The sequence below is a fragment of the Haliotis asinina genome, chromosome 5 (assembly GCF_037392515.1).
Source record: "Haliotis asinina isolate JCU_RB_2024 chromosome 5, JCU_Hal_asi_v2, whole genome shotgun sequence".
NCBI classification, from domain to species: domain Eukaryota; kingdom Metazoa; phylum Mollusca; class Gastropoda; order Lepetellida; family Haliotidae; genus Haliotis; species Haliotis asinina.
In genome coordinates this window covers 64,128,443-64,154,800 of record NC_090284.1, presented here as the reverse complement: position 1 = coordinate 64,154,800, position 26,358 = coordinate 64,128,443, and the positions used below count along the sequence as shown (strand labels likewise).

The window sequence follows — 26,358 nt, the reverse complement described above, 5'->3', positions numbered from 1 at the left end:
TCACTCCTAAGAGAATTTCTTAACATTTCTGTCCAATTTGTGTCACACAAGACAAAGACTGAAACTGTTATCGATGATGCTGTAAATAATTTTTGGTGATAGAATTTTTAATTTTCTCACACTGTTTACAAAGTTCGGCTTTTATTCACGGTCTGCTTCTAAATTATGTACAGGACGCAATTCAGGTGCATTTGCCTTGTCCAGACTCAATCATTTACATTTCAATATAACTGGAAATTATGAGTGCGGCGTAAACCTAAACTCCCTCACTCACTCTTTAGATGTTGATCTTGTTTTGTCATAAGGCCGCCATAGATGCTATTTGGTATATTTGTGTTCGCTTCTATGAACCAAATATCATAGAACGGCGTATATTTCGGTCGTGTTGCTATTGTCCCATAGTGTGTATGTGGTCGGTTTCAGTATACTGACAATGTATACATTATTTACATTAGCAATTATATGCACATTTACTCTTAAGTTGACGGTTTTTAACATGGGTTTTACACTTGATTACACTGTTTGGCATTTTTTTGTAAAATTTACAACAGGTGTGGTGGCATTGTGGCCTGCGTGTCACCTCGTCAGTTTGGTTAATGCCTACCCTATACGACCTGTCAAGATCCGGATTAGAATTGATCTTGAACGACCACAGATAACTCTACAAAATACTAGAGTAGAGTAGTTTAACCAGACGTTTTGAGGAACGTCTCATTTCCATATATTTATATTCCATATATTTCTTCTGTTTTATATTGCAATAAAATGAATCACATGTTGTTACAATGTGAAGACTTTGGTAATAAAAAGAGCCTGTTATTTATTTATTTATTTATTTATTTATTTATTTATTTATTTATTTATTTATTTATTTATATATTTATTTATTTATTTATTTTGTAAGACTATTGCTATACTGTTCATATTAATGTAGCAGGGCTGCGTCAGTCACGCACAGACAACAGAAACTGCATTTGTCGTTCTTCAGTGGCCGATGTTTTATTAGGGATGTGTTTTGGTGAAAACAATAACCCAGGTGTGTGGGCCTAGGTTTATTTCACGCCTGGGGACGCTGTTGTCTCTATCAAATGATTGCCTCAGAATGCGATCCAAAGACTTTGTCCAAAGATATGTCCCAGCAAATCAACATGTCATATCAACAACTGACGACTGAATGTGGAGTGACCACAAACCTTGTAATATGTAGAAGGTGTAAAACTTAACTGATTGCCCAAGCTGGCTAAGAAGACAAAGAACCTAAGCGGGAAAGGCTTATGTAATTGTATTGTGCGGTGAACATGCAGTTAGCATGAGCAGTGAACTGGCTGTGAGTGATAGTTAAGGCAGGCTGAGTAATAGGTTAAATAATATAACTAAACCTATGCAATGAATTTTGGAGAATTTATTTACATGAATTCTAATCAATATACAACATGTTAAAATATACAAAATCTGTCACTGCCACAGTAACATAATCAACATACAAACATTGTATCAGGGGGTAAATCACGTAAGTTATTATGCAGTTATAATACCCATTACTTGTATAATACATATTTTGTATTTACTAAACAGAAATCTTTAAACATCAGTTTTACTTGTACTTAGTGAATCGGAGATATGTCTGATTTGTGTCACCTTAACGCTTGCCTCCCTGCCTACCTTTGTGTTCTTCGTGCCCTTCAGCCTTAAGGTACTATTATCTTCAAATACCTTAACTACAAAGTGTAGGTCGCTACATGCAGATAAGCCGTGTTGAGCAGGCTTCGTGATCGACCTTCACCTTCAAGTACTCGTCACAAGGTGAAGGACACAACGGGCTAGAGAATCATCAACAAACAGGTATTGTAACTGTTTCCAAATGTATCACTTGACACAAATACCTTGGGACACACACCTAACGATATAAAGACATGTATGTTTGGACGACAATGTGTTGGTACAGGCCTGGGATAGCGGATGCTATCTGTGTACCACGTTGTACTGTGTGTACTTCCTGGTGTCGGAAGTAACGGCCCCTCTCTCTCTCTCTCTCTCTCTCTCTCTCTCTCTCTCTCTGGGGAATTGGGTGGGTGGGTGTGGCACGGTGGTTTGATTGTGACCGAATAGACAGATAGATAGGTAGAATCTAGATCTATTATTTTCTTCTCGGAATCGGAACTACATGTCCTTTTCTCCATCACACATGCCAGTACTCAGCAACACTGTGTATTGATTACTGAGCTCGGTACTAGGCGGACCAGGATATCATCGGATTATCTGTGACGAGAAGTTGCCTAATTTAAATTGGTTCGTACTTTAACACACACATATAGTATTCCCAGAAATTATTGAGAATCATGTTGCGTCATGTAACTCATTACGTTTATTAACTTCTGGTGTTTTACTTACATAAACATGTTAAAACATCATCCTTTTACAGTCTCAGTCTTGTTTTAGTACTTTGTTAGACCTCCTCGCTCAGCAATGCATGCCTGAATACGCCTAGGCACACTACCCACCAAAGTTTGTAGGTAATCGTGTGACAGGGTATCCCAATATTGGACCACCTCGGCCTTCATATCTTCAATATTTCTCAGTCCCTTTTGGTTTATTCTGTCCTTCATGACTCCCCACACATTCTCAATTGGGTTTAGGTCTGGGCTGTAACTGGGCCAGTCTAAAACTTGAACATTTTCGCCCGACAACCACTGTTTTGTGTAGCGCGCAGTGTGTTTTGGATCATTATCATGCTGGAAAATCCATTCATCTTCATACAATGTTTGTGCTGACGGAAGAAGGTGACCATTTAGAATGTCAACGTATCTTTCTTTTGTCAAGTTTCCTGTGAAAACGCACAATGGCGTCACTCCGCGAGCCGATATGCCACCCCACATGTGAAACATCGGGCTATGTTTTGGTCGCTGGTAGATAGGTTTGACAGTATCTTTGGTCCAAATTTTCACACAATTAGGGAAAAGCCAAACAGAACTTTCATCCTAAAAGAAAACATTATCCCAATCTTGATTTTCATGAGCCCGACACCAGTTTAAACGTTTTTCCTTTTGTGCATCTTTCATCAACGGCGAGGGAATTCCACGTTTTTTCACCCAATGAAGTCTCTGTAATTCCTGCCTAACTGTTTCATTGCATACCTGAGGACTTCCTCTGCTAATCATTTCATTTCTGATGTTCTCAACACTTTTCAATTTGCCCCTACTCACAATCTGCCCAAGTCTTCGGCGATCCACAACACTGAATTTCCTAGGCCGACCTGCCCCTGCTTTGTGCTCTATCCCAGTTCCTGTTTGAATATTCTTCAAAGTTCTGTATACTGTAGACAGAGGAATACCATGTCTACAAGCTAACACTTTAGCATCAGCCTCACCCCTTTCAAAATCATCTAGAATGAGCTTTCTTTTCTCTCTTGCTGTAAATTCTGCCATGTCAACACAGGAAGCCGTCTGCTCAGACAAGGGAGATAACTCTTGATGTAATGATCTGCCTTCTAAGCCTTCAAGAGTTTTCTCCCTTATTTAGTATGCTTAGTGCATAGTGAAAGCCCTTTTTCCAATCTTAGCATCATTAGAAAAAAACAAAGATTTTCTCAATAATTTCTGGGAACACTGTACACTCTCCAACGCACACAGACATGCACGTATATGCACACATGGAAACGAGCACAAACTTCAATCCAAAGTGAGAAGAAATCAGTAGCATAAGTTTTGAACCAGTAAATAACTTCAATATCTTTCATGTCTTATATTTTATAGTTACACAGATACACTCGCACACTCACATAGATACATGCTCCTGAGAGGCTACGTAAGTCCCCAAATAATTAAAGTAAGTTTCAGCTTCATATTTTTACCTGCAGTATACATGTTATTTCAGTTTTGTGGCAAGACTGTCAAAATTTCCATGCGGGTAGCATAAGTAATGTAAGTCCCCACGGTCCCTAGTATGGTGATGTACCTTCAGTTGTTGGTGATCTATTGCTTTATATTGTATTGTCATCTTTAATTAAGATATTTTAGTTTCACTTGCTAGTTATATATTCATACTCCAGTACTTTTACTGTCCATCGTCGGTATTTTATACTCTTCAAATTGTTTTCATCTTAATAGTATTAATTTTTTTCGTCGAGATATTGCCGATATGACGTTAATTATTAACTCACTCACTCATAAAACATGCATACACATACGTGTATGCACGCATGTATATCTACACATACACACACACTCACTCACACACACACGTGTATGCACGCATGTATATCTACACATACACACACACTCACACACACCCGTGCATGCACGCATGTATATCTACACACACACTCACACACACGTGTATGCACGCATGTATATCTACACATACACACACACTCACACACACCCGTGCATGCGTGCATGTATATGTACACACACACTCACTCACACACACACGTGTATGCACGCATGTATATCTACATACACACTCACTCACACACACGTGTATGCACGCATGTATATCTACACATACACACACACACACACACCCGTGCATGCATGCATGTATATGTACACACACACACTCACTCACACACACCCATGCATGCACGCATGTATATCTACACACACACTCACACACACGTGTATGCACGCATGTATATCTACACATACACACACACTCACACACACCCGTGCATGCATGCATGTATATGTACACACACACTCACTCACACACACCCATGCATGCACGCATGTATATCTACATACACACTCACTCACACACGTGTATGCACGCATGTATATCTACACACACACACACACACACACACCCGTGCATGCATGCATGTATATGTACGCACACACTCACTCACTCACTCACACACGTGTATGCACGCATGTATATCTACACACACACTCACTCACACACACACACGTGTATGCACGCATGTATATCTACACATACACATACACACACTCACACACACTCGTGTATGCACGCATGTACATCTACACTCTCTCTCTCGCGCTCACACACACACACACACGCACATACACACACTCACACACACAAACACACGTCTATTTATATCCGTGTATACACATATTATAATTAGCATGTCACTGGTGATAATTCTGATTCAACAATCGTGGTGCATTAATGAGTGCAGGAATACGTGAACAAGTATTGTTCAAAAGGACGACAACAATTTCAGTTGTGTTAATGTTGTACTTGATGACGGTTGCTGTCTGCTTTGGGCTTCTGTCACATAACATGTCTACACAAAAGGAATTCGACATTTGTATGTGTATTACACCACGTTTTTTGCGTCTTCAATAGTCAGTGATTGTCGTAGAGGTGAATAGCAGGATCTGGTGGTCAGTCTCGCTGATTTCGCTTTTCCATGTCATCGTATCCCAGCGGCACAAATAATGAGTAAGTGACTTTAGTTTTACTCCGCTTTTAGCAATATTCCAGCAATATCACGGCGGGGAACACAAGAAAATGGGCTTCACACATTGTACCCATGTGGGGAATCGAGCTCAGGTCTCCGGCGTGACGAGCGAACGCTTTAACCACTAGGCTACCCCACTGTCCCGGCACAAATAAATTCATTGTAGAACCCATATATATACACTGACCCAAAAAAGAAACGCATAGCTGAAATCTCATTTTTAAAGTAGATTTTTTCGGAAAATATGGAATGGAATGACAATTAATGTAAATATTAAGTGTTTTTATAGTCAATACAACCAAAACAGACAAACAAACACAACCTCTGGTGATTATTCGCCACACCACAGCACCTTGAAAACGCTTTGTATAATCTGCACGTGGGAAAATCTGAAAGCATTATGCACGTGCAAATGCAGGATCTCAATCTTGATTATGATGGCTATAAAAGGGGACAGGTCCTGTTGCGATTCATTCTTCGAATTTCTTTCTATGCGACGCGAAAAATGCCAAGGTTAAATGAAGAAAACAGAAATAGAGCCATTGGACGTCTGGAAGCTGGGGAAAGTCAGTCATCAGTTGCCAGACGTCTGAATGTGAGGCAGAGCACGATTTCCCGTCTCTGGCAACGATACACGCAACACAACTCGACCAGAGACCGTCCAAGGAGTGGGAGACCAAGGGTGACAACTCCAGCACAAGACCGCTACATCCGGGTGCTTCATCTGCGTAATCGGGCCGTCACTGCTACGTATACCGCTGATCACGTTCCTGGGCTGCGTAGAGTCTCTCCACAAACCATCAGGAATCGCCTAAGAGAGCATGGAATTCGACCTATGCGACCTCATGCAGGACCTGTTCTGCATCCCCATCACCGTCGTGCACGTCTTCAGTGGTGCAGGAACGTTCGGGCATGGAACCTCTTGAATTGGAGGAGGATCTGGTTCAGCGATGAGTCACGTTTTCTGCTGTACAGACATGATGGAAGGATGCGTGTTTACAGACGTCGAAATGAGAGATATGCTCGACAGTGCGTTCGTGAGGTCAACAGACACGGTGGTGAAGGTGTAATGATGTGGGGAGGCATATCTATGAACGGCAGGACACAGTTGGTGCATGTGCAAGGGAATCTCAATGCTGTACGCTACCGGGATGAAATTCTGAACCGTCATGTTGTTCCTACAATTGACGCTAGAAGGGAAATTTTCCAGCACGACAATGCAAGACCGCACACAGCACGCATTACCACGGATTTCCTTGCCAACAACAAAATTACAGTTCTTCCATGGCCCTCAAAATCGCCGGATTTGAACCCAATTGAACATTTATGGGACCAATTGGGTAAACGGTTACGACGTCGACAGCCGCAGCCACAGACACGTCTACAGTTGGTGAATGCGTTGCGAGATGAGTGGAGAAGAATCCCACAAAGGCGGATACGACGTCTTATACAGTCAATGCCCAGGCGATGCAGAGCAGTGATTGATGCCCGTGGTGGTCACACCAGATACTGACTTTCTCACTATGCCATGGAAAATAGAGACGCTTAATACCACTGTGAATGATTGTATATGTCTTGACACACATTTGTTAATACCCGTGTGAATTATCATTGCTCAAGTTCCATTACTTTTTGTGCAATTTAAGTTAATAAATCATCTCTCATAACATTGGATTTTCACCTATGCGTTTCTTTTTTGGGCCAGTGTACATTAAAATTATATTTCTAAATGTTCATTTTTATTCTTTAAGAGGGCAATGGTCCGGTCAAAACGATCCAGAGCAGCATTAAAGAGTCATCAAGCAACAGGGACATCAACAACGCTTTCAAGAAAAAGACCCGTGAAGAAAACTTACCTAAACCCAGCACGAAGTATAAATACAACTGTTACTATAGTTACACGCTCGGGACCTGCTCCAACAACTGGCTCTCATAGGTCGAATGGGAACGGGATCGTAAGTGACACAGAGTCTGAACACCATGAGTCGGAATCTTCAGAAGTCATCAATGAAGAACAGGAAACCGATGACACACCAGAAACTGAACAACACATGAGTGAAACACACAACTCCATAAGCGACTCAGAATTTAAACTTGATGAAGGAAATTCTAAATCACAGTCTCAAGAAGTCATGGACGCCGAAGAGGTTCAACAAACCACGCCAAACACCGAGCAACACACGAATAAAACAGGCGCCTCCGTAACTGACACTAAGTGTGAATTTGGCGGAAGGCATTTTGAATCACAGTCTCTAGATGTCATAAATGAAGCAGAACAGGACACCGAGGAACTTCTACAAAACACTCCAGATATTGACCAACACAGTCAAATAAACTCCAGTGTTCCACCGAGTCCGACATCATCAGCACGTTTCAGCCGGCAGTCTCAGGAAACGTTTATTCTGAACCCATCAACATCTGACGATGACCTTGACCCTTTGCCCACAATCACCCCAATGCCAAGCATGTTTTGTGACATGGAACCTACGCTATCTCAAAACACGTCATTACAGTTACACCGCAATCTTACACTTCTCATAGCTAAGAGACGACTGATTGCCTTCCAGGATGGTAAGCTAATACTTCATATTTTTTTGCTTTGTCTTTTTCGTTTTTCATAACTTTAAGTAAACATCAATTACAATCTTCTTATAGGTTTTCGGCTACAAGATTATGTTCTACTCTCCTGAAAGGCGAGGCATACGTTTCAAGTACTTGAAATAAGAAATTGGGGTCATCATTTCGACCCCATAATGTCAATTTTCTTCTTCGACATTTATGTTTTGATTGCAGAACCACAATTGATATACATGTACTATTCTACGTGGTCTGAATCCTAAACATCTTCACTCACTCACAACGTTCTTCTTCTTCCAATGATGACTGTAAACGTAAATGCAAAGATAGGAATCCATTTAATCGTTTAAAGGGGAACGATATTTTGATGTCTCGTATTTTTAATACGTATTACAGAGGAACGGATGCGTCAACTTGATGCAGACATTGCCAAGCTGAAGGTCGAGATCCAGATAATGAAGTCCACCTTCCAGCGACTGAGGCAGAAGGTGTTGCACACTCGGAGGGCACTTGTCGCGTCTGGGGAATGCAGTGGCGTCCACCCGAAGCCGAAATTGAAAACGTGGAGAACCGTTTAGATTACCCTGGTTTATCTCCGGCATGACAGGTGTATAAGGCGTATTTGAACTCGCATTTATGATGATTAGCCACGGGCCCGTTGAGTCTTTGTGAACATGGGTTCTATCTTGCCAATACACCAGTGCAATACAAGGAAGCACTGATGCTGAGCATCAAGTCAAGTGTGAGATTAGATATATCATAAAGGTAAAATCGAATCCGACTGTCGATAAGAAGAAACATCGATTCACGTTTTCATATTTAAGAAAATACAAGAATATAAGCAATGTCGATCACATTTCTGGACTGATCGTATTTCAGGATGCGGGAGCTACCTTGCTTCATGCCATAATAAATCTTACTTCAGCTAATAGACACCGTGCTAGCTAACGGATGGGGCCAATGTAATTTAGACCAAAAATGTGGATTTTTTTTTTTTTTTTTTTTTTTGCTAAAATACCTCTGTGTGCATGATGAAAAAAATGAAATTGAAAAATGCTTTGTATCATTCACATACAGGTAGAATTGATATGTATATGTCGCCAGATTCCGGTCATGTGTATTCACATGTACCCATATCGAAAGAGCAGAAATGGATACGTTTAAGTACAGAGCGGTCAGAAAGTGTTGGTCCTCGAGGGCCACCCGACGAACTGATTGACAGGAATACGAGTACTCAGTACTGGTACCGCTCCTCCAGTATTTGTGCTTTAATACCAAACATAACATTGAGTACATCTAACACGTAACACAAACACACTGGGTATTCATAGCTTTGTGAACCGTGTCAATTTTACACATGTGGGAGTGGTCCTGAAAGTATTTGATTTAGACGACCAATGGTCCAAATTTTTCGTGAAGTAGTGTGTTCATGACTACGCGTGAAGATCCGGGTTAATTGGTCTGCAAGCCATGCTTGTAAGAGGTACCTTGCGGGATCGGGTCGTCAGTCTCGCTGAACTTGTTGACACGTGCCATCACATCCCGACTGCGGAGACCGATGCTCTTGATGTTTTCTGTGGTCCAGATTCGCTTCCTACAGACAACTTTCATAAGGCAATTATGATTGGACGGCAAGGGTTTGTTGCTGATTCGATTCATGTTAGCATGCCGCTAATGTGTACAGCGGCATTCTCGCATTAAAACATACGTTTGTAATCTTTGTCTACTCATTTTTCCACTGCAAATGACAAACCGGTTAAACCGTTATTTCAAGCTTTTTATTTAGTTAAGTTCATAAACAGCTGTCGACCATGTGTGTCAGTATGCTTATACGCCGTTTTTAGCAATATTCCAGCATTATCACGGCTAAGGCCACCCGAAATGGGATTCCCTGTACCCATGTGGGGAATCGAACCGTGGTCTTCAGCGTGACATCACAAGGCTTCCCCATCGTCCCTTTCTGTCGAAGCAACATGGATGTCGTTAAGCATTGATCTCAAGTACGTAGAATGTACATATATATACTATCCACTGTTATATATGGACTATCTATATTGCAGGAAGATATGTATGTAACTGGGTGTGAAGTTTCCATTCACGGGCCAAGATAGTGAGATAGGATCGAATGACAAAAACTTCCCATGTTGTGGTTGCCCTGTAGGGTTGTAGTCTCCGCATGCCGTAAACCACCACCCCGATTGGTGGATGTCTGCACAGTTGTCAATGCTGAGGTCGTTGTCGACATCGTAGGTGGAGAACTTGGTTCCGTTTGCTTGCGTTAAATAATCACCGAGGATGTGGATGCCTTCGCCGTCTAGATTTGGGTAACCATAGTCGAATGAGAATGCATACCCATCAGCCTCTCCTCGCACCTGCATCATCATCATCATCATCATCATCATCATCATCATCATCATCATCGAAACAACAACAACAACACTTACTATACACTTGCATGGTAACTTGAGAGCGATATAATCAAAACATCGACTATTAGTATTTGCGACATCCAAAGCGCCTCCTCGATGTACCCTTCATCCTGAAAGCAAGTTCCTGATTCATTGTGATTTATCTGCACAATACACATACTGGCCGGTCTAGCTAAAGTGGTAAATATTCTACGACCGGTAGCACTGGCTACAATGATTAGCGATCGGAAATACCTTCAATTAGAAATAATGCTTCAAGATGATCAGTATGCCGTGTTTTGTTACTGACATACAATTTTGTGATGAAATAAAGTTTGCTTCAATTTATTCACAAAAAAACAAAATTCGTTCTATTCATGGGCTGCCTTTCTTTTTTTCTCTTTGGTTTTGTTTAGTTCTTGTTTGTTTGTTTTTTGTTATGTTTTTGTTTGTTTTTTGTTGTTTTTTTGTTAGTTGTTTTGTTTTGTTGTTTTTTGTTGTTGTTTTGTTTTGTATACATGCATACACATGTCACCTTCCACCAATATTCATTTCTTTCAGTTTTTTGTTTTCGCATACTGCTGAAAGGTTACTTCTCCAATATATATCAGTAATCCATCTAAGAATTTGGGTAACAGGCATTAACCACTTCGGTTACGTGTATGGTTCTGGAATTTGCGAGACAAGGGCCATAACAAAGACATTATTATTTCCCGACCACGATCGTGTTGCTATAGCTACTGGACTAGCAGGAAGTATTTGCGCACATATAATTAATGCGAGATCTCCCAAAACATGGAACGAATGTATTTAAATCTATTTATGGTTTGGTTTCAAAGATCGTATGACTGAACCTAGTATGATACCCCACTTATCTTCCCATCTGGAAATAATTTGTTCAATTTGATACTCGACCAGTTTGCTCAAAATCTTCCATGTTCAAGATGATAAGGCCTCAACTCATTATTTCTTCTGTGTTAAAATAAAAAATGAAACTTAACTGTATGATGATTAGATTTTAATAAAGCATTATGGAAAAACGGTGTCTTAGATCATCGGTTTTGCTTGAGCTTATCTGCGTTTCCATATGTAACAATAAAAACTATGGAACAATGAAAACTATGGAACAATGAAAACTATGGAACAATGAAAATATGTATCCATGCAAACAGGATACAAAGACACATAATTTCCTGCAATATTCCAGTTTCACGAGGGTGGAATATAAGGAAATGAAAGTTAAATGTAAAACTCCCGATGTTTGTTCTTTGTCTGTTTACTTGTTTGTTGTCTGTTATGCTTCCAGCTTTAGCTTTTGTCACGCTTAGTTTCACAAGTGTAAAAGTGGGCATCATTAATCACGCAAAGTTTCAATTATCTTTCTCTGTATTTGGAAATCGTTTTAAGACATTAGAATAAACATCGCTAACAGAATCAGAATAGTATGATAGTTATATGGTGCATGTTTTATACGTACGACGAATCCTTCGTAAATGTATTGCTTGTAGGTTTCGTAACGCGCTTCAACAAATAGTCTGTGTCTTCGGCTGGTTGTAAGTTGATGAAGCATCTCGTTGCCACCCCAGAAACTCCCTGTATTCAGACAAAAACTACAAACTCCATTCACCAACAATATATTGGTTAAGCAATATATTATTGCCAAAGGCAAGACACGTATGTTTTCAGTGGAACTTCAGTTGTTCTATTTACGACTATTTCGTACAAGCTGAGAAGCAGAAGTCAAATATTGAAAAATATACACATGTTGGATTGTCAGGGTCTCTTGTCTGGTTGTTTCTCTCACTAGTCTACAGATACGACGCTTACAGATTCTACACCCCTGAAATATACAAAAGATACACCATTCAAGAGCATGAGATCGTAAGTATTTAGAAGACATCAAACTTCAGATGAAAATGGGATGACGCCATAGATGGTTTATAGATCGACTAAAGACTCGTATGATAACGGACCACTGATCATGTAGCAATGTTGGATTTGATACGAACAATTGCTAAACAGACTTGTCGTAATGCGAAGCAGTCTGATTAGCTGCAAGAAAACCCCTCTTGTAAACGTTTGACATTGAGCTGGCATGACGCAATTGCCGGCATGACGCAATAGTCAAACTGTTGATTATTATTCATTGTGAAATGCACGGCACGTCCGTATCTCAGATTAGGAAACTTGAATATTTACACTCGGTAATCATTAATGCCATTGACCAGTATCGGCCACTGAATAACCGTCCTTAGGGGCCGTTTATAATTTATGAGTAGATTTTCTAGCATAATCTTTAAGTATTTTTATACCCCCACTCAAGTACATGTATACAGCACACAATGGGTGACCCCGTTGCCCCAAAATCATCATCACCCCTCCTAACCATCAGTTTTGAACGGACCCTTAACATCTACAGAGCTTATAGGACCACAGTGCACTCTGTCTAACTCGGACTCTGTCTTTATTGGATTGCTGTAGATACCGTACTGAACATACGGTCCCGACTTAACCCTTCTTATCCAGATTAGACAGACTGCACTGTATATATTCGAGGATGAATGCTATATTTATTGATTCAGAAAATAAATCGCTTACCTTTTTTGTTCACAACGTACTCTGAGACGCCAAAACCATCGATATAGTCTTGCCAACTTCTTGTAAAGTTCACGTATGGGCCGTTCCTGCTGATGATCATGAGGTAGGTCCGCCCTCCCCAAATCATGTTACAGTACACTCGAAATACAGACGTCGATAAACGTGGGTGGATGAAAAAGATCCCCTCTTCTTCAAGATAATGATCCGACCCTTCCGAGCAATCTGGAATGATTGGAAGGACTATAGTTTATTACAGCTGGTGATAGCAAGTAGTCCATGTTTAGTAAATGATACATTAACAGGTCAATACAAGGTTTCAGCGTGCGAGGGCAATCAGTCCATATTTAGTATATTTTACATTTAACAATTCAACACAAAGCTTGCTTTTAAATATTCCAAAAGCTGACATGCAGTTATATTTTCTGTCATGGTGCATGTGTTTGTCATATCGATCAAAATATTTTTAAAGCTGCTTGCCACGGGGCAAGTGACTTTAAGAAAGTAACTTGTCCTGAGTAATTTATACTTCCCTGATTGTTATGACATTATCATGATGACGTAAATTTAAAAAATTAAATCATCATGTGGATGTTAATGTTTGGTGGACTATTTATTGAGATGTGATAAATAGCAAAGAAAGGAAACTCCACATTATTATCGTTGTGAGATTTTGAGCTCATATGATATGAAATCCAAGCATATTTGCAAACTGAAACCATAAAGTGTACCTGTATCCCACGGACAAGTAAAATATCATTATTTGATTGACCAAAATGAAACTTGATTTGTCCCGAGCGTCAGGCAATGGGACTTTTTAACCTTTGGAACGTGTAAATCTCTATATTGTGTCACGTCGACCTTAATGGTCTTAAACACTGTGCCAACGTTTTGGGTTTATTCTATGTGTTATTTAACGTCTCACTTAATACTCCAGTTCTGTGCCAAATGTGGGACTTGAACCTATGCTTTTGGCGTGCAAGGCAACATTTTAACCGCTGGGTCAATTGTAGTGAAAATTTTCCCGTTAAAATGGCAAAGTCTTATTTCATCCGTGCTCTAAATTTTCAAACATTCATTGTTGAGTCTAAAATGTAAGACTGATTATTCAGAAAAAAAGAGTTCATGAAAGTGATGGTACTTAGGAAAGATTTAATGCTAGTAGATGATGCATTATATTAAGCATGCTGAGTTCACTTCACACAGACTCGTGAAGGTCTGGCTTAGAACTGATCTCCGGTAACCCGGAACAGGCGACTGACGGGATGGTATGGTCAAGCTTGCTGACTTGGTTGGCATATGTCATCGGTTCCCAGTTGCGTAGGCAGGTGCTCATGCTGTTGCCTCTTCGAGACACAATTATTTACAGACCGCTGCCAAAAAGCCTGATGAGTACGGCATAAAACTCACTCAATCACCCTAATGTGGACCTCTCGACAGGACCCCCGTCTGTGCCTACCTTGCATAAGTCTGTCACAGCTGTCTCCAATGTAGCCATCGAAACAACGGCACTTATTCACGTCCATCAGGTACACACCGTGACCGTTGCAAACTTGATCTTCTTCCTACAAAACAGAATTTATTTGAAGAAACACATCCTGTTCGCCAGAAAGAGTAAATGTGTGAATCAAGGACCTGTGTAAACACGTCCTACCGCAATATTGCCTTGTTTCTGCACACTTATGGATGTTTAACCTCCAGATATGACGAACCTTAGTTAACTTTGAGTAGTATATATCTCAGATTATATCATCTACAAACTGCCTTGATGTCGCTTTAATGCTGCTTTCTGGCGTAAAACAACAAACAAAATGTTTGAAAAATCTGTAATTGACAACCTACATTGTCCAGCATGAAGGTCTGATACTGGTTGACGCATCCTGTGTCACTCAAGCCCACGTTGCTGTTGAGATAACAAGTCCCTTCATCACCCTGTTCTTTGAAACTGAAAGACGTGCAATCTAAAGTCGAGGAACAGGATGAAGCGCAGTGAACCCGGCTTCTAGATGCCACAACCCCTGTACCGTTAACGCTGAGTGGATCGAAACAGGTAACCACTCGGCTGTACAGACTGCTTGGAAGGTGTCCAAAAGTAAAGGAGGCCATTAAGCAAAAGAAGGTGATTGAGGACGGTACATTCATCATGAATTCCTTTACAGAACGTCTTTACGTCACCTGTAGTATAAAATCAACTTGACAAACAGAGACGTCTCCTAAATGTATTGATCACGTTATGAATATATAATTTTGTGCATTATTCGTTTCATTAGTAAGTTTCATTATTAAGAGTTAACTTGCGAATAGGCCATTAAATTCGCCCGTGCAACACATAAGCAGCTAAACCTTTTGGGTGAGTGAGTGTATGAGGCACTTTGACAGTATTGTCTGGTACCACACGACGTGCCGGCTTGTTTTAACAACAATCCCACAGAGTTGCAGGGTCATGACGTTTACCACTCCATCAAACGGACAAGCATGAGAATGGTGATAGTTGATGATTGTTGGTTGTTTAATGCCGCACTCGGCAATATTGCAGATTTATGGCTGTAACAATGCTGTGATTAACAGCATGACCGTAAGTGTTGCTACCGTTATTAAAATAAGCTCAGAAATCACTGAATATTATCTAAATAGCAAAGGTTTGCATCTATTGCGCAAAACCCTGATCAGTCTACGATGCGACCAAGCCGGTTAGCCGTACCATTCGATCCCGCTAGTCGTCTCTTCCGGAAAGCATGGGTTACGGGAACGAAATGTAACGGGTCAAAGAGACATGTAAGAATAATGAAGACTCACCAGGGTTCAAGTTCAAATTGATAGGGTAGAATTATCAATACACTACCATGAATAGAATGTTAAACATCACCTCCGGGTTATGTCCCCTACCTACCTTGACAGCGTTGACGAGACTGTCAAATATTACAACGCCACTCCACAAGGTATGAGAGAACGGTCTCGAGGACTGCGTTGAAGTGTAACCATAGGTAATGTTCCTTGTCAATGATATTGCAAAACCTTGAATTCTCCTCAAAGCAACACCCATATCTGTAATTACCTACACAACCTTATCATCTGTTTGCGTAAGACTCAACACTTAAAGGAAATCAATTGAGACCTTGTGTTATAAACATAACCAATTTTAATCTAATATTTTGGACGGAAACATAGTTAAGGTGATATGTGACTTGCAATTAGTTATGTTGTTTACACAAGACCTACCCACTGTTATGGTCACGAACTTGCTGATGGGATCTTGTTCCTTCCCCTGGCAATAGAAATTCCTCGCTTAAATGTTTGATCTACATATTTAACTTCATAAACTACCGAGCACTTGAAGAACACAGCTCGGTTAATTTTAAAGTGTTTTCGTTTACTTGAAACAATGAAACGATTTTAATGAATTAATTAACTGATGTTATATTTCACGTTGTTTGAATTTTTTTTAAAAATCGTAAAGGAAGCTGGTTTTTATATTACAATAACATGTTGGGTTTTTTTTCTATTTTACTAGTAAGAACATGATCATGCAGTTTACAACTGATATCGCGACAACTTTCTTTAACTTGGTTAAGTATGTGATATCGCAACATGTCTGGTCTGTACCTGAACTGATATAGGAATGTAGCATCACATCGATACCTTAAGGCTTGTTATGAAAGTTCTCATAACGTTCAGCCAGACCACAGGGCCGGCCAGCCCTGCCACAAACAAAAACTCTAATTTACATATTTACTCTATTTTTACGAGATTATTATTCTGAAATATGATTAATATCTTCATATGCATGACTAAATTTTAACCCGAAGGGTAGAAACTGGCAGTCCGTGTTGAAAATTAGCCGTCTCGGGTGGTCGGCCAGGCAGATATTTCGCACACTGTTTAAATTACCGTACATGTCCGCTACAAGAGTGATGTTACATATCACTAAATGCATGAGGCTTAACTCACGTGTTTTTAATGATGCTAGTTTAAGCAATGAGTTTGTTACTTCGTATAAAGTAGAGATGATGGTTTTTTTGACAGTATATAAACAGCATGAGCACTTCTGGAAGCAAACTTTGCCATCCCTTCGGTATCCCCAGTGCTGCCCTGTTTTCCTCAGTGATTCTTTGCCGAGAATTCGAAGGCCACTTCCCGATCCATATGATTCGACACAGGTGTTCATTGATATATATATATATATATATATATATATATATATATGCAGTGGAAGCTGTCAAAAACAGCATCTGCCCAAACCGGCAAGTTGTCAACACCGGCAAGAAATCTCAGTCCCACCCGTGACTTGAACATTTATCATCAGCTCTACAATCCGGCAAATTTTCTAAACTGGATATTTATTCAGTCCCAATGAGTGCCGGTTTAGACAGCTTCCATTATATCTCTTCTTACATTATCAAATGAACCATATAGTGTGTCATTCGCTTTTAAGGGGTCTTATCGACTGGCCACCTTCGGCCAGGCGTCTTCTAGGTGGAATATATCTCAATATCTAAATGTAAATAATGTGAGTCAGCAAGAGAAAAATATATGTAATATATATAATTGATGACCTGCTCAAACAGTTTTAGTGTAAGTTGGGCTAAAAAAAATTTAAAAATAGCTCAGAATTATGGGACTGGAGAACCCAAAATCTGTTTAGCATTTCCTTTTCTAAACGTAGCACATTTTGCGTAATAGGATATATTCCTTCAAACGCCGTATACTTGTCATCGCTGATTGTTGGTATTACTAACCATGATCATGTCACGTGTGGGGGTGTTGAACATTATTTTACAATGATGTGCAAAACATTAATCTATCTCTTGATTGGTTGTTGTTCCCTTGATGGAAGATGCTAGAGATAATACCACTGCGGCAAAGCTACTCAATGAACAATGCATTGAGTGTTTAAATAACTGGAAGTTCACATGGCGATCGCTCTCTTGTAGTGAAAGAGTGAGAAAATATCTCATGACAAATGTCCGAAATACCTACCTAAATGTGCTTGAAGAAAAATATACATATAAAAACACAACTCAATAATGATCGCATTTATTTAGTCTCATATGCAGCAATGGATATCATGGAGAGCCAGCGATCGACGGTATTGAGATCGGCTGTGCAGAGTTACATGTCTTAACTCTATCAGGATCCGCTGATGATATGTTCGTATCCCATATACGAAATATATCCCTTAGCTGTAAAGCACCGAGATATTGTTGCAGTTTGTAGAGTGCACCACTTACAGCGTGACGTTTTAATTATGCTGGCATGTTTAACAAAAATAATTATGTACACACCAAATCATTCACTGCCTAAGTCTTCCGTCAGGCCGTAAGTGAGAAACATTTCTAAAGCGTCAGGTGAATTGTTTCCAGGTATTGGCCACGAGAGAGCAAGCGGATCAAACGACATGTAGCTATCAGATGATGGTTGTGGTTTCCCAGTCGGATTGTAGCCACCGCAGGTTGTGAACCACCACCCTGACTGGTGGATGTCAGCGCAGTTGTCACCGCTGAGGTCGTTGTCAACGTCGTAGGTGGAAAACTTGGTTCCATTAGCCAGCGTCAGTCCATCGCCAAGAGCGTATTCCGGCTGCGGTCCTCCAAATTCAAAAGTGAATGCATACCCTTCCTCTTCACTTTTGACCTGTACATAACGATTAATTCAATTTGTTTTGTAAACATCTCATTAATTTCAAACCAGCTAGATATCATATTCGTATACCAAATACATGACCATCATATGCTGAACATAAAACAACCAGTTCTGTTGGTGTTTTGCAAAGACACTATCAGCTCGACATGTGAACTGACACTGCATAGCATATTCTTCATTGTGATCTTCATATGACACAGCTTGCCGTCATACAAAACAAGCTGAGCGCTAAGACTACCTTAAGTCTACGTTAAGTAATGGGTGGAGCGGTCACCTTAGCGCTAAGACTACCTTAAGTCTACGTTAAGGTATGGGTGGAGCGGTCACCTTAGCGCTAAGACTACCTTAAGTCTCCGTTAAGGTATGGGTGGAGCGGTCACCTTAGCGGTAAGACTACCTTAAGTCTAGGTTAAGGTATGGGTGGTACGGTCACCTTAGCGCTAAGAACTTTTTGTACAACGGTACCCAGAATTCTAATAGCAAGCAGCGTCAGTTCGAGGGGGTTGGGATAGGGAGGCGAAGACTCCCACGACTAAACGCCTTAGGCGTGTATGAGGGGATCAGTAAGAAACAAGAGTAAACACCGGGTGTTGGCATGAAAGTCAGCAAGTCTTTTCCTGTAGAGAACGCCACTCACATGTTAAGTCTTTGTGAGTTGCCTACAGCATTTCAGACCCCAGGGCATCTTTCTTCGATCAGTCGAGTCGTAATCAATGTTTATCTGCACCAGGTAACTCTTTCGTTATGAATGAGTGTCGTAATTGGCTATAATAAGATCTGGAACTCGTATGGACCGTATAGTCCTGATCTATAATCATCAATGTCCTACCCTTTAGGGGTACGATAGTGTTCACTCAAGCAACCTCGTAAGCTCGAGTACCCGTTTCATCCAGCTCGCCTCCTCCCACGATTTCTGAAGCGAAATTACCGTTTACGTTATGTTTAATTCTTTACTTTATTTACATACCACAAATCCATAATATTGATACTGTAGATACATTCCTTCTGGGAACCTGGCGTCAACGATCAAAGTATGGCGTCGGTTGTTTGTAACATAATGCAGCAACTCGTTTCCTATCCAGAAATTTCCTGCAATCAAAAAATATTACATTCCTGTTACCAATCTAACAAATGACACTTCAGTATAACACTATGTATTTCATCTGTAAGTAAAGACTGCATTTACAGCTGACATACAATAATCTTGCACCTCGGCTCACCAACAAATATGGCCTCTTCATATTGTGCGATGGTTTTTAAACGTCTTAATTTCTTCGAACACTTACTCAGAAGACGGTCGGTGTGGTAGCCTGGTGGTCAAAGCGTTCACTCGTCACGCAGAAGTCCCGGGTTCGATTCCACACATTGGCAAATATGTGAAGCCCCAATCTGATGTTCACCACCGTGGTGTTGCAGGAGTATTGCTCAAAGCGGCGTAAACCTAGACTCACTCACTCAGAACACAGTAGAGATGTTTTCATACGTTAAGTATCTGACCACACTGTGCTGGCAAACTGTATGGAAACTATTATACCTCTGATATTCACGTAATGTTAAGTCATTTTACTGTATCCATTTTAGAATTTATAGCTGATGACATTTGGTCTAGTACTGGTCATCCTTGTATACGTTGTCATGAATATAGGGGGCTCATAAAATATGTCAGCATCCAGTATCAGATGCTGTCATTATAGCGTGCCAAGTACTATATGACTTGCGAAAGGTCTTCATGACAGAATCTCTGGGAGCACCTTTGGACATTTTTGTTTGTCTGTTCATAGTCTTGTAAAACATGTCAATGATCATTGTGACAACACGACAGAATGCAGTTATCTAATAAGAGCCAAGGATGTTGTACACGATTGTAATGGTAATGTTGGTTTTGTTCATACTTCTGTACTGTTGGACGGTGAAAATAACTACAGAAGTAAATTTTATTAAAGAGGCCTATATACAGAATCAGACATGTTCATGCCAGAAAACCTAAGCAGGACCATTTTGATACAACGCATATCATATAGTTGGATTTTCTGTCCCTTTTGACAAGAATGTAATTGGCAAAACAAGGCAAGAGCCCTTGCATACCGAGTCAGGATTCCAATTGTTGCCAAGGCCTTCCTTTCACGAAGCTACCTTAACTCCCAGTCTTTCACATTGCACTAAGGTTACCTCAGTGACTTACGATCACCTTAGTGCTTTGTGAAAGGAGGCCCTGATCTCTTGACGCTGCCATGTGTCCGGGATCTCTTCCGTTAGCAGAACTATTTTTCAACTCCCAGTTATGCAGAAGGGGGCAGGATTGGAGAAGTTACATATTCTCCAACATCTTCTTAGGCAGTGCCTCCTGGGAAGTATCAGCCTGCTCATGCTAGGTCTGCGTGTACAGAGGACTAGAGCTCTGAACAGATGTTGAGGGTAACCAGCCTGACAGGAACCTGAACCCGCTCTTCTGCATTCATCATTTTTTTATATTTGTAGACCATTATACCGTTTTGACTTCAGTTTTCAAAAGTAACAAATATATATGACATCCAGTTACCATTCTGGGCTGTTGATGCTTGTCTGAGGTCACCAAATCCATGCTTATAGTCGTACCAGTTTCGGTTGAAGTCTACAAAGGGGAAGTAATTTGCATTGAACATGACGTAAGTTCTCCCCAGCCATTTCATGGAACAGAGCGCAGTGAAAGGATGGATTAGCGGTGAAGGCTGGACGTAGAAGACCCCTATTTCATCTCTATATTGTCCAACAGAGAATGCTTCACTGCAATCTGGAAAAAAATGTTTTAGTCATAAAGAAGATTGGCTCAAAATATTACAGAATATGTTGCGGGATCTCCATGTAAAACTGCCGACTAGTCAATAACTGGTCTGCCACAACAGTAGTGACACGGCAGTTGGTCATACGTGAGTCATCATTACTGAATTTTCTCTAAGCGCATGTTAATACACTTTTGGCATGAATAATTTTCATAACTTCAGCAGAAGTATTTGTATTGTGATATTTTGCAGTCTTCTTGGAACTCATCATAATCTACGTGTACATAAATTTCCTTTTATTAGTTATTGAATGGCACCTGATTAAGCAGCAAATACAAGTACAATGTTTTAATCTATCCTATAGACAGCCATGTTAATCCTGAATGATATGTCTAATATATGTTGTTTAAATAATTGCAGGTTTCATAAAAGTTATCTGAATCGAATGGAAATTGTGTGTATGTGGCGCAGATGATTTCCCAGTTGGTAGGTAGATACTGAAAGCAATTCGACCGAAACTAAATTTATGAAATTAATTCTTGCAAGAGTGGGAATGGGATTTCAATAATGATGAGGGTGAGTGAGTGAGTGAGTGAGTATGTCATTATCCCGCTTTTAGCAATGCTTCAGTAATATCACGTCTGGGGAGACCAGATACAGGTTTCACACATTGTACCCGTGTGAGGACTCGAACCTGGCCAGACTCACTTATGGCCAACAACTGTAGATCATGACTACTTAGATCATGACTACTTATTTATTATTTTTGTCTTTATTTTGTTACGCTCATTTAAACGTGAAAACTGTTAGTTGGTGAGCACCGCCGAGGTTTTGCTGTACTTGAAAACCATTTGTAAAACCAAGGTCATTCTTTAGCTGTATATTCAACAAAATCCCTTCCTATCGGTTTTATATGAGTAACTGATATACCAACATTCTTTAGTACAAATGACACCTTGCCGATGTGTGCATTGCTGCACATCAAAGGCACTTGTGAGATCCTTTTGCCCCTTTGGAAATACAGAAAGAAAGAAATTTGCGTAAACTGTACCTTCAGCAAGTTCGTCACAGGCGTCCCCGATGTAACCATGGCGACAGCGACATCGGCTGGTGCTGGTGTTAAAATCTCCATGACCATTACACTGCGAGTAGTTGCCCTGTTAACAGCATACACAACAAAGTAACTCTGCTATACGTCGTGAAAATAACACCCCTGTAGGTCCGGGTTAGAATTGATCTTAAGCAACCAGTGGTTGTAGTAAAATGTGACTAACGGGATCGGGTGGTCAGGCTTGCTGGCTTGGTTGACATATGTCAACGATTGATGCTCTTGATTACTGGATTGTCTGGTCCAGACTCGATTATTTATACACCGCCGTTATATATAGTTGTGGTATTGCTGAACAAGAAACCGAACAACCAGCATCGTGTCCTAATTGCGTAGATCGATTACTGGACTGATGGTCCAGACTCGATTACTTACAGAGCGCAGTGGACCACAGGCAAACTGTAGTCAAATGGGCTTCGCAGCATAGAGAAAATGAGCAGTCTTCTAATATGCAAGCGAAGCAAGCAAAGGTTGGCAGCATACGTCCGTCGGTTCGGATTGCAAAATATGTTTCATGTCAAAATAAATATCGCCACCAGTAAAGGTACACTCCCATTTCCTCACTTGCTTTCCTCATTCCTATACTCTGTGCTGCGCGACCTCATTTGCGCTACAGTTTGCCTGTGACTGGACATAGGATGGAATGCAATGATATACCGGCTTTGACATTTAGAACGTTAATCACGTCTGAGGAGACATCCTCTGAGACTGGGTCACGATCCACCAAGCGTTCGTGGCGTTAGGACATCGTAACGTTATTCGTCATCATGGCCTTATGAAAAGGGTAATGCTACCAAAGCTTACTGGTATTAGGGCTTCTCATCACTTAATGTTTATGAATTAAAACTGCTGGGCTATCAACAAAATTTTCCCTTTACAAATTGTGCCAGAACCACCTGTCATAAATCTATGTTATAATTTATATAAAATTATATTTATATTATTATTATATAATGTTATATTTTCTGTGATATAATTTTCTTTGGGTTTCCAATAACGGATGTGGTAAGTTTCATTATTAAGTAACATGTCATCTCAGTAACAAAATAATACAATTTATATTTACATCAAGTAAGCTGAAATGTGTATAGTCGTTCACGCATTGTTCTTCAGTCACAGCAACGTGGTTCAAATAGCATGTGGTTTGATCTATTTCAGTCTTTCGACTGAAGGATGTGCATAACGGATGTAAAGAACACTCCACCCCACACTGTACGTTACTTCCGTGTATTGATGATGTCGTGCCAACGCCTGTTGTTGTAGATGGGTCAAAGCATGAGGGAACTTCTACGTAGATCCTGCTTGACAAATGTCCATAAACGGTCACTGAGAGATGTCCAAACAACAGTACGATGGCCAAATGTTTTTTCATCAGTCTGGAAGGAAGTAATCATACATTATGCTGAGTTCTTGATTTTAATGTGCAGCTGACGTATCTCATAACGACATGAATGAGTGTGTTTAGATTTACGCCCCTTCTTGCAACATTCCATCAATATCACTGCGGGGATCACGAGATATGGGCTTCTCACAATGTACCCATGTGGGCAATCAGTGAAGCAGAAAATCTTACAAACTCATAAATAAATAAACGCACACACACGCGCACGCGCACGCACGTACGCACGCACGCACACACACACACACACACACACACGACAACCAGCTGGTTGTCGTAATGTCGATTCGAATACAGATTAACGGGAGTTATCTGCCAATCTCCGTCAAAGCTTGATCAACATAACCGCTGCCTGACCGATCGTTGTGTTACATTCTGCATAACCCTTTACCACTCTCCCACCAAGACTTCGGTGAGTTGACAATATATTTGTGACCCATTACTTTAGAAATGTTTCAGTTGTATTGTACAAGGGACCTCTATTGTGAATTTCTCTACTTTGCTTTGTATCTTGCCTTTGGTTTTGCTGAATACAAATATATTGAAAATTTCAAACTTCTCAGTGTTATATAATTTCCCGGTTCTGAGAGGATTTCTTACACCTTTTCTCATGGCAAATTTTAACCGTAACGATACACAGCACAAGAAAGAAAGAAATTCAAATATTGCACGGCTATTATGACCTTTTGGGTTTTTTCTTTAGATAAACAGGTACAAACTGGAAAGCTGGGTTAAGGCTTGGGGTGGATGGTGAGATACTTGTCAGATCCAAGCTCAGTTGTTTATAAACCACTGTCATGTATATTGTGAAGTACGGTAAACAAGATATGTCTAGAGACATAACGATTAAATACACTGTCTTCGCATTGCTGAGAGACAGAAATGATGTTGAATCATTCACTGGTTCCGCCCTATCATATTCTTTTATCTGCTTTTATTCCAGTATTTTAAGAATACATTCCTTTCCTACATATTAATGTCATCGTTCCATGTGACAATACAACTCTGTCGTAAATAATACATGTAAATTTATTCAAAGGTTGCGTAAGCAGTAACGTCTAAATTTCATTTTACGGAGCTTGTGAAAGCCGTATTTCTTCAAAACCACGAGAAAACGTTTTTGTCTTGTTTGTCATATGCTTTTCCCATTACTGTGTCATGCAAGACTTGCATATGATAAGTTGTCTTCGTTCCAGGGTATGCATTTACACAGAAGCATTCCACACAACACGAACATGGTAACATAAGACTGTGCTTACCTTGTCGGCATTGTACCATGCTAGAAGTGTCCAATATATTACCCAACCGAATGACATGTTCAGAATAATGGCATTCCATTTTATCTATGAGGAAAATAAATATTAAGAGACAGGGCCTGGGTTTTATTGACCCATTTTTATTTTAATTCGATTTTCCACGTATTATCCGTAAAAGCATTAAGATCGACATATTACTCCTTACCGACATATCAAAGGTAGATGTAGCAATTTATTGATGGTATTTTCTAATACGTCTATAGGCGCTAGACACATTTATTCTACAACACAGAACAGAATAAAAGAAGGTTCTTTTTACGCTGGACGACAGTTTACGCTGAACAGCAGTTCTATCACAGATACCGCATCGACGGTGATGCAGAATTGAAAGTGTGTTTGATCCTTTTGGCGTGTCAGATCAACCCAGATGAACGATAGTACGTGTTGGCACTTGTTGTTTCCCCGGTGGCCATTAAGTGGATAAACTATGGTATGAGATATCACTATATCACTGGATTGCCATAATGTACCTGGGTTGACTGACACAAGCAAACGTGCACACAATAATACGATGTTGTGAGGCAGTTGTGACGCTGTGCTTATTCACCGAGAGATATCGGGGGTGGGGGTTCGATGTTACCAAAATTACATTGTAAACTGTTCTTATAATTTGTGCTAAACCTACCATGACAGCATGCTCAGACAGTTCATAGTCACGTGACTATGCTTTCTTTTTAACAAACTCGCTAACCTAAGATAAGACCACACGTATCGCATGTGCTTCGTGACATGTACAACTGTGACATATCACCTCGGTGGACTTGCACTATGAGATCTGACCTATACAAACCGCAAATGTTGTTCATGCTGTTTGCTATATGAGTAAAGAATCTTGACCTGGAACCTCAATCCCAATAACTTATAATTATACTTCATGCAAAGTTATAGTTTCACAATGTCTGCAGAGGGGAACAATTGCAGCATCAAAGCTTAGACTCAAAAAAAAAAAAGAATTTTTCAGGAATCATATCTTCCAGTATTGAATTATTTATTAACTGAAATCAGAATTCATCGGAAACATCAGTTAAATGTGTTTTAAACACATAAAACACCTTTTTCCGATCCTTTAAGCTCTTAAGGTAGCATGAAACCAAGTACTGATGTTGACTGGTTGAATTTCTTATAACT

The 26,358-nt window shown here is 40.2% G+C and overlaps 2 protein-coding genes across 2 annotated transcripts; one reads left to right on the top strand and one right to left on the bottom strand.

Annotated features, from left to right (window-relative positions):
* The first annotated feature begins 1,722 nt into the window (after positions 1-1,722).
* On the top strand, positions 1,723-10,044 carry LOC137285042 (uncharacterized). Its single transcript, XM_067817231.1, has 3 exons — positions 1,723-1,842; positions 7,180-7,999; positions 8,402-10,044. The coding sequence occupies exons 2-3, from the start codon at positions 7,186-7,188 to the stop codon at positions 8,581-8,583; spliced, it is 996 nt and encodes a 331-aa protein (XP_067673332.1). The 5' UTR covers positions 1,723-1,842; positions 7,180-7,185; the 3' UTR covers positions 8,584-10,044.
* A 6-nt stretch (positions 10,045-10,050) lies between these two features.
* LOC137283964 (uncharacterized) lies at positions 10,051-23,184 on the bottom strand. The gene is made up of 10 exons (XM_067815632.1): positions 23,173-23,184; positions 22,459-22,564; positions 21,188-21,418; positions 19,616-19,737; positions 18,401-18,639; positions 14,851-14,953; positions 14,468-14,573; positions 13,032-13,233; positions 12,241-12,253; positions 10,051-10,377 (listed from the first exon to the last, which is right to left on the bottom strand). The coding sequence occupies exons 1-10, from the start codon at positions 23,182-23,184 to the stop codon at positions 10,051-10,053; spliced, it is 1,461 nt and encodes a 486-aa protein (XP_067671733.1).
* Between the last annotated feature and the right edge of the window lie 3,174 nt (positions 23,185-26,358).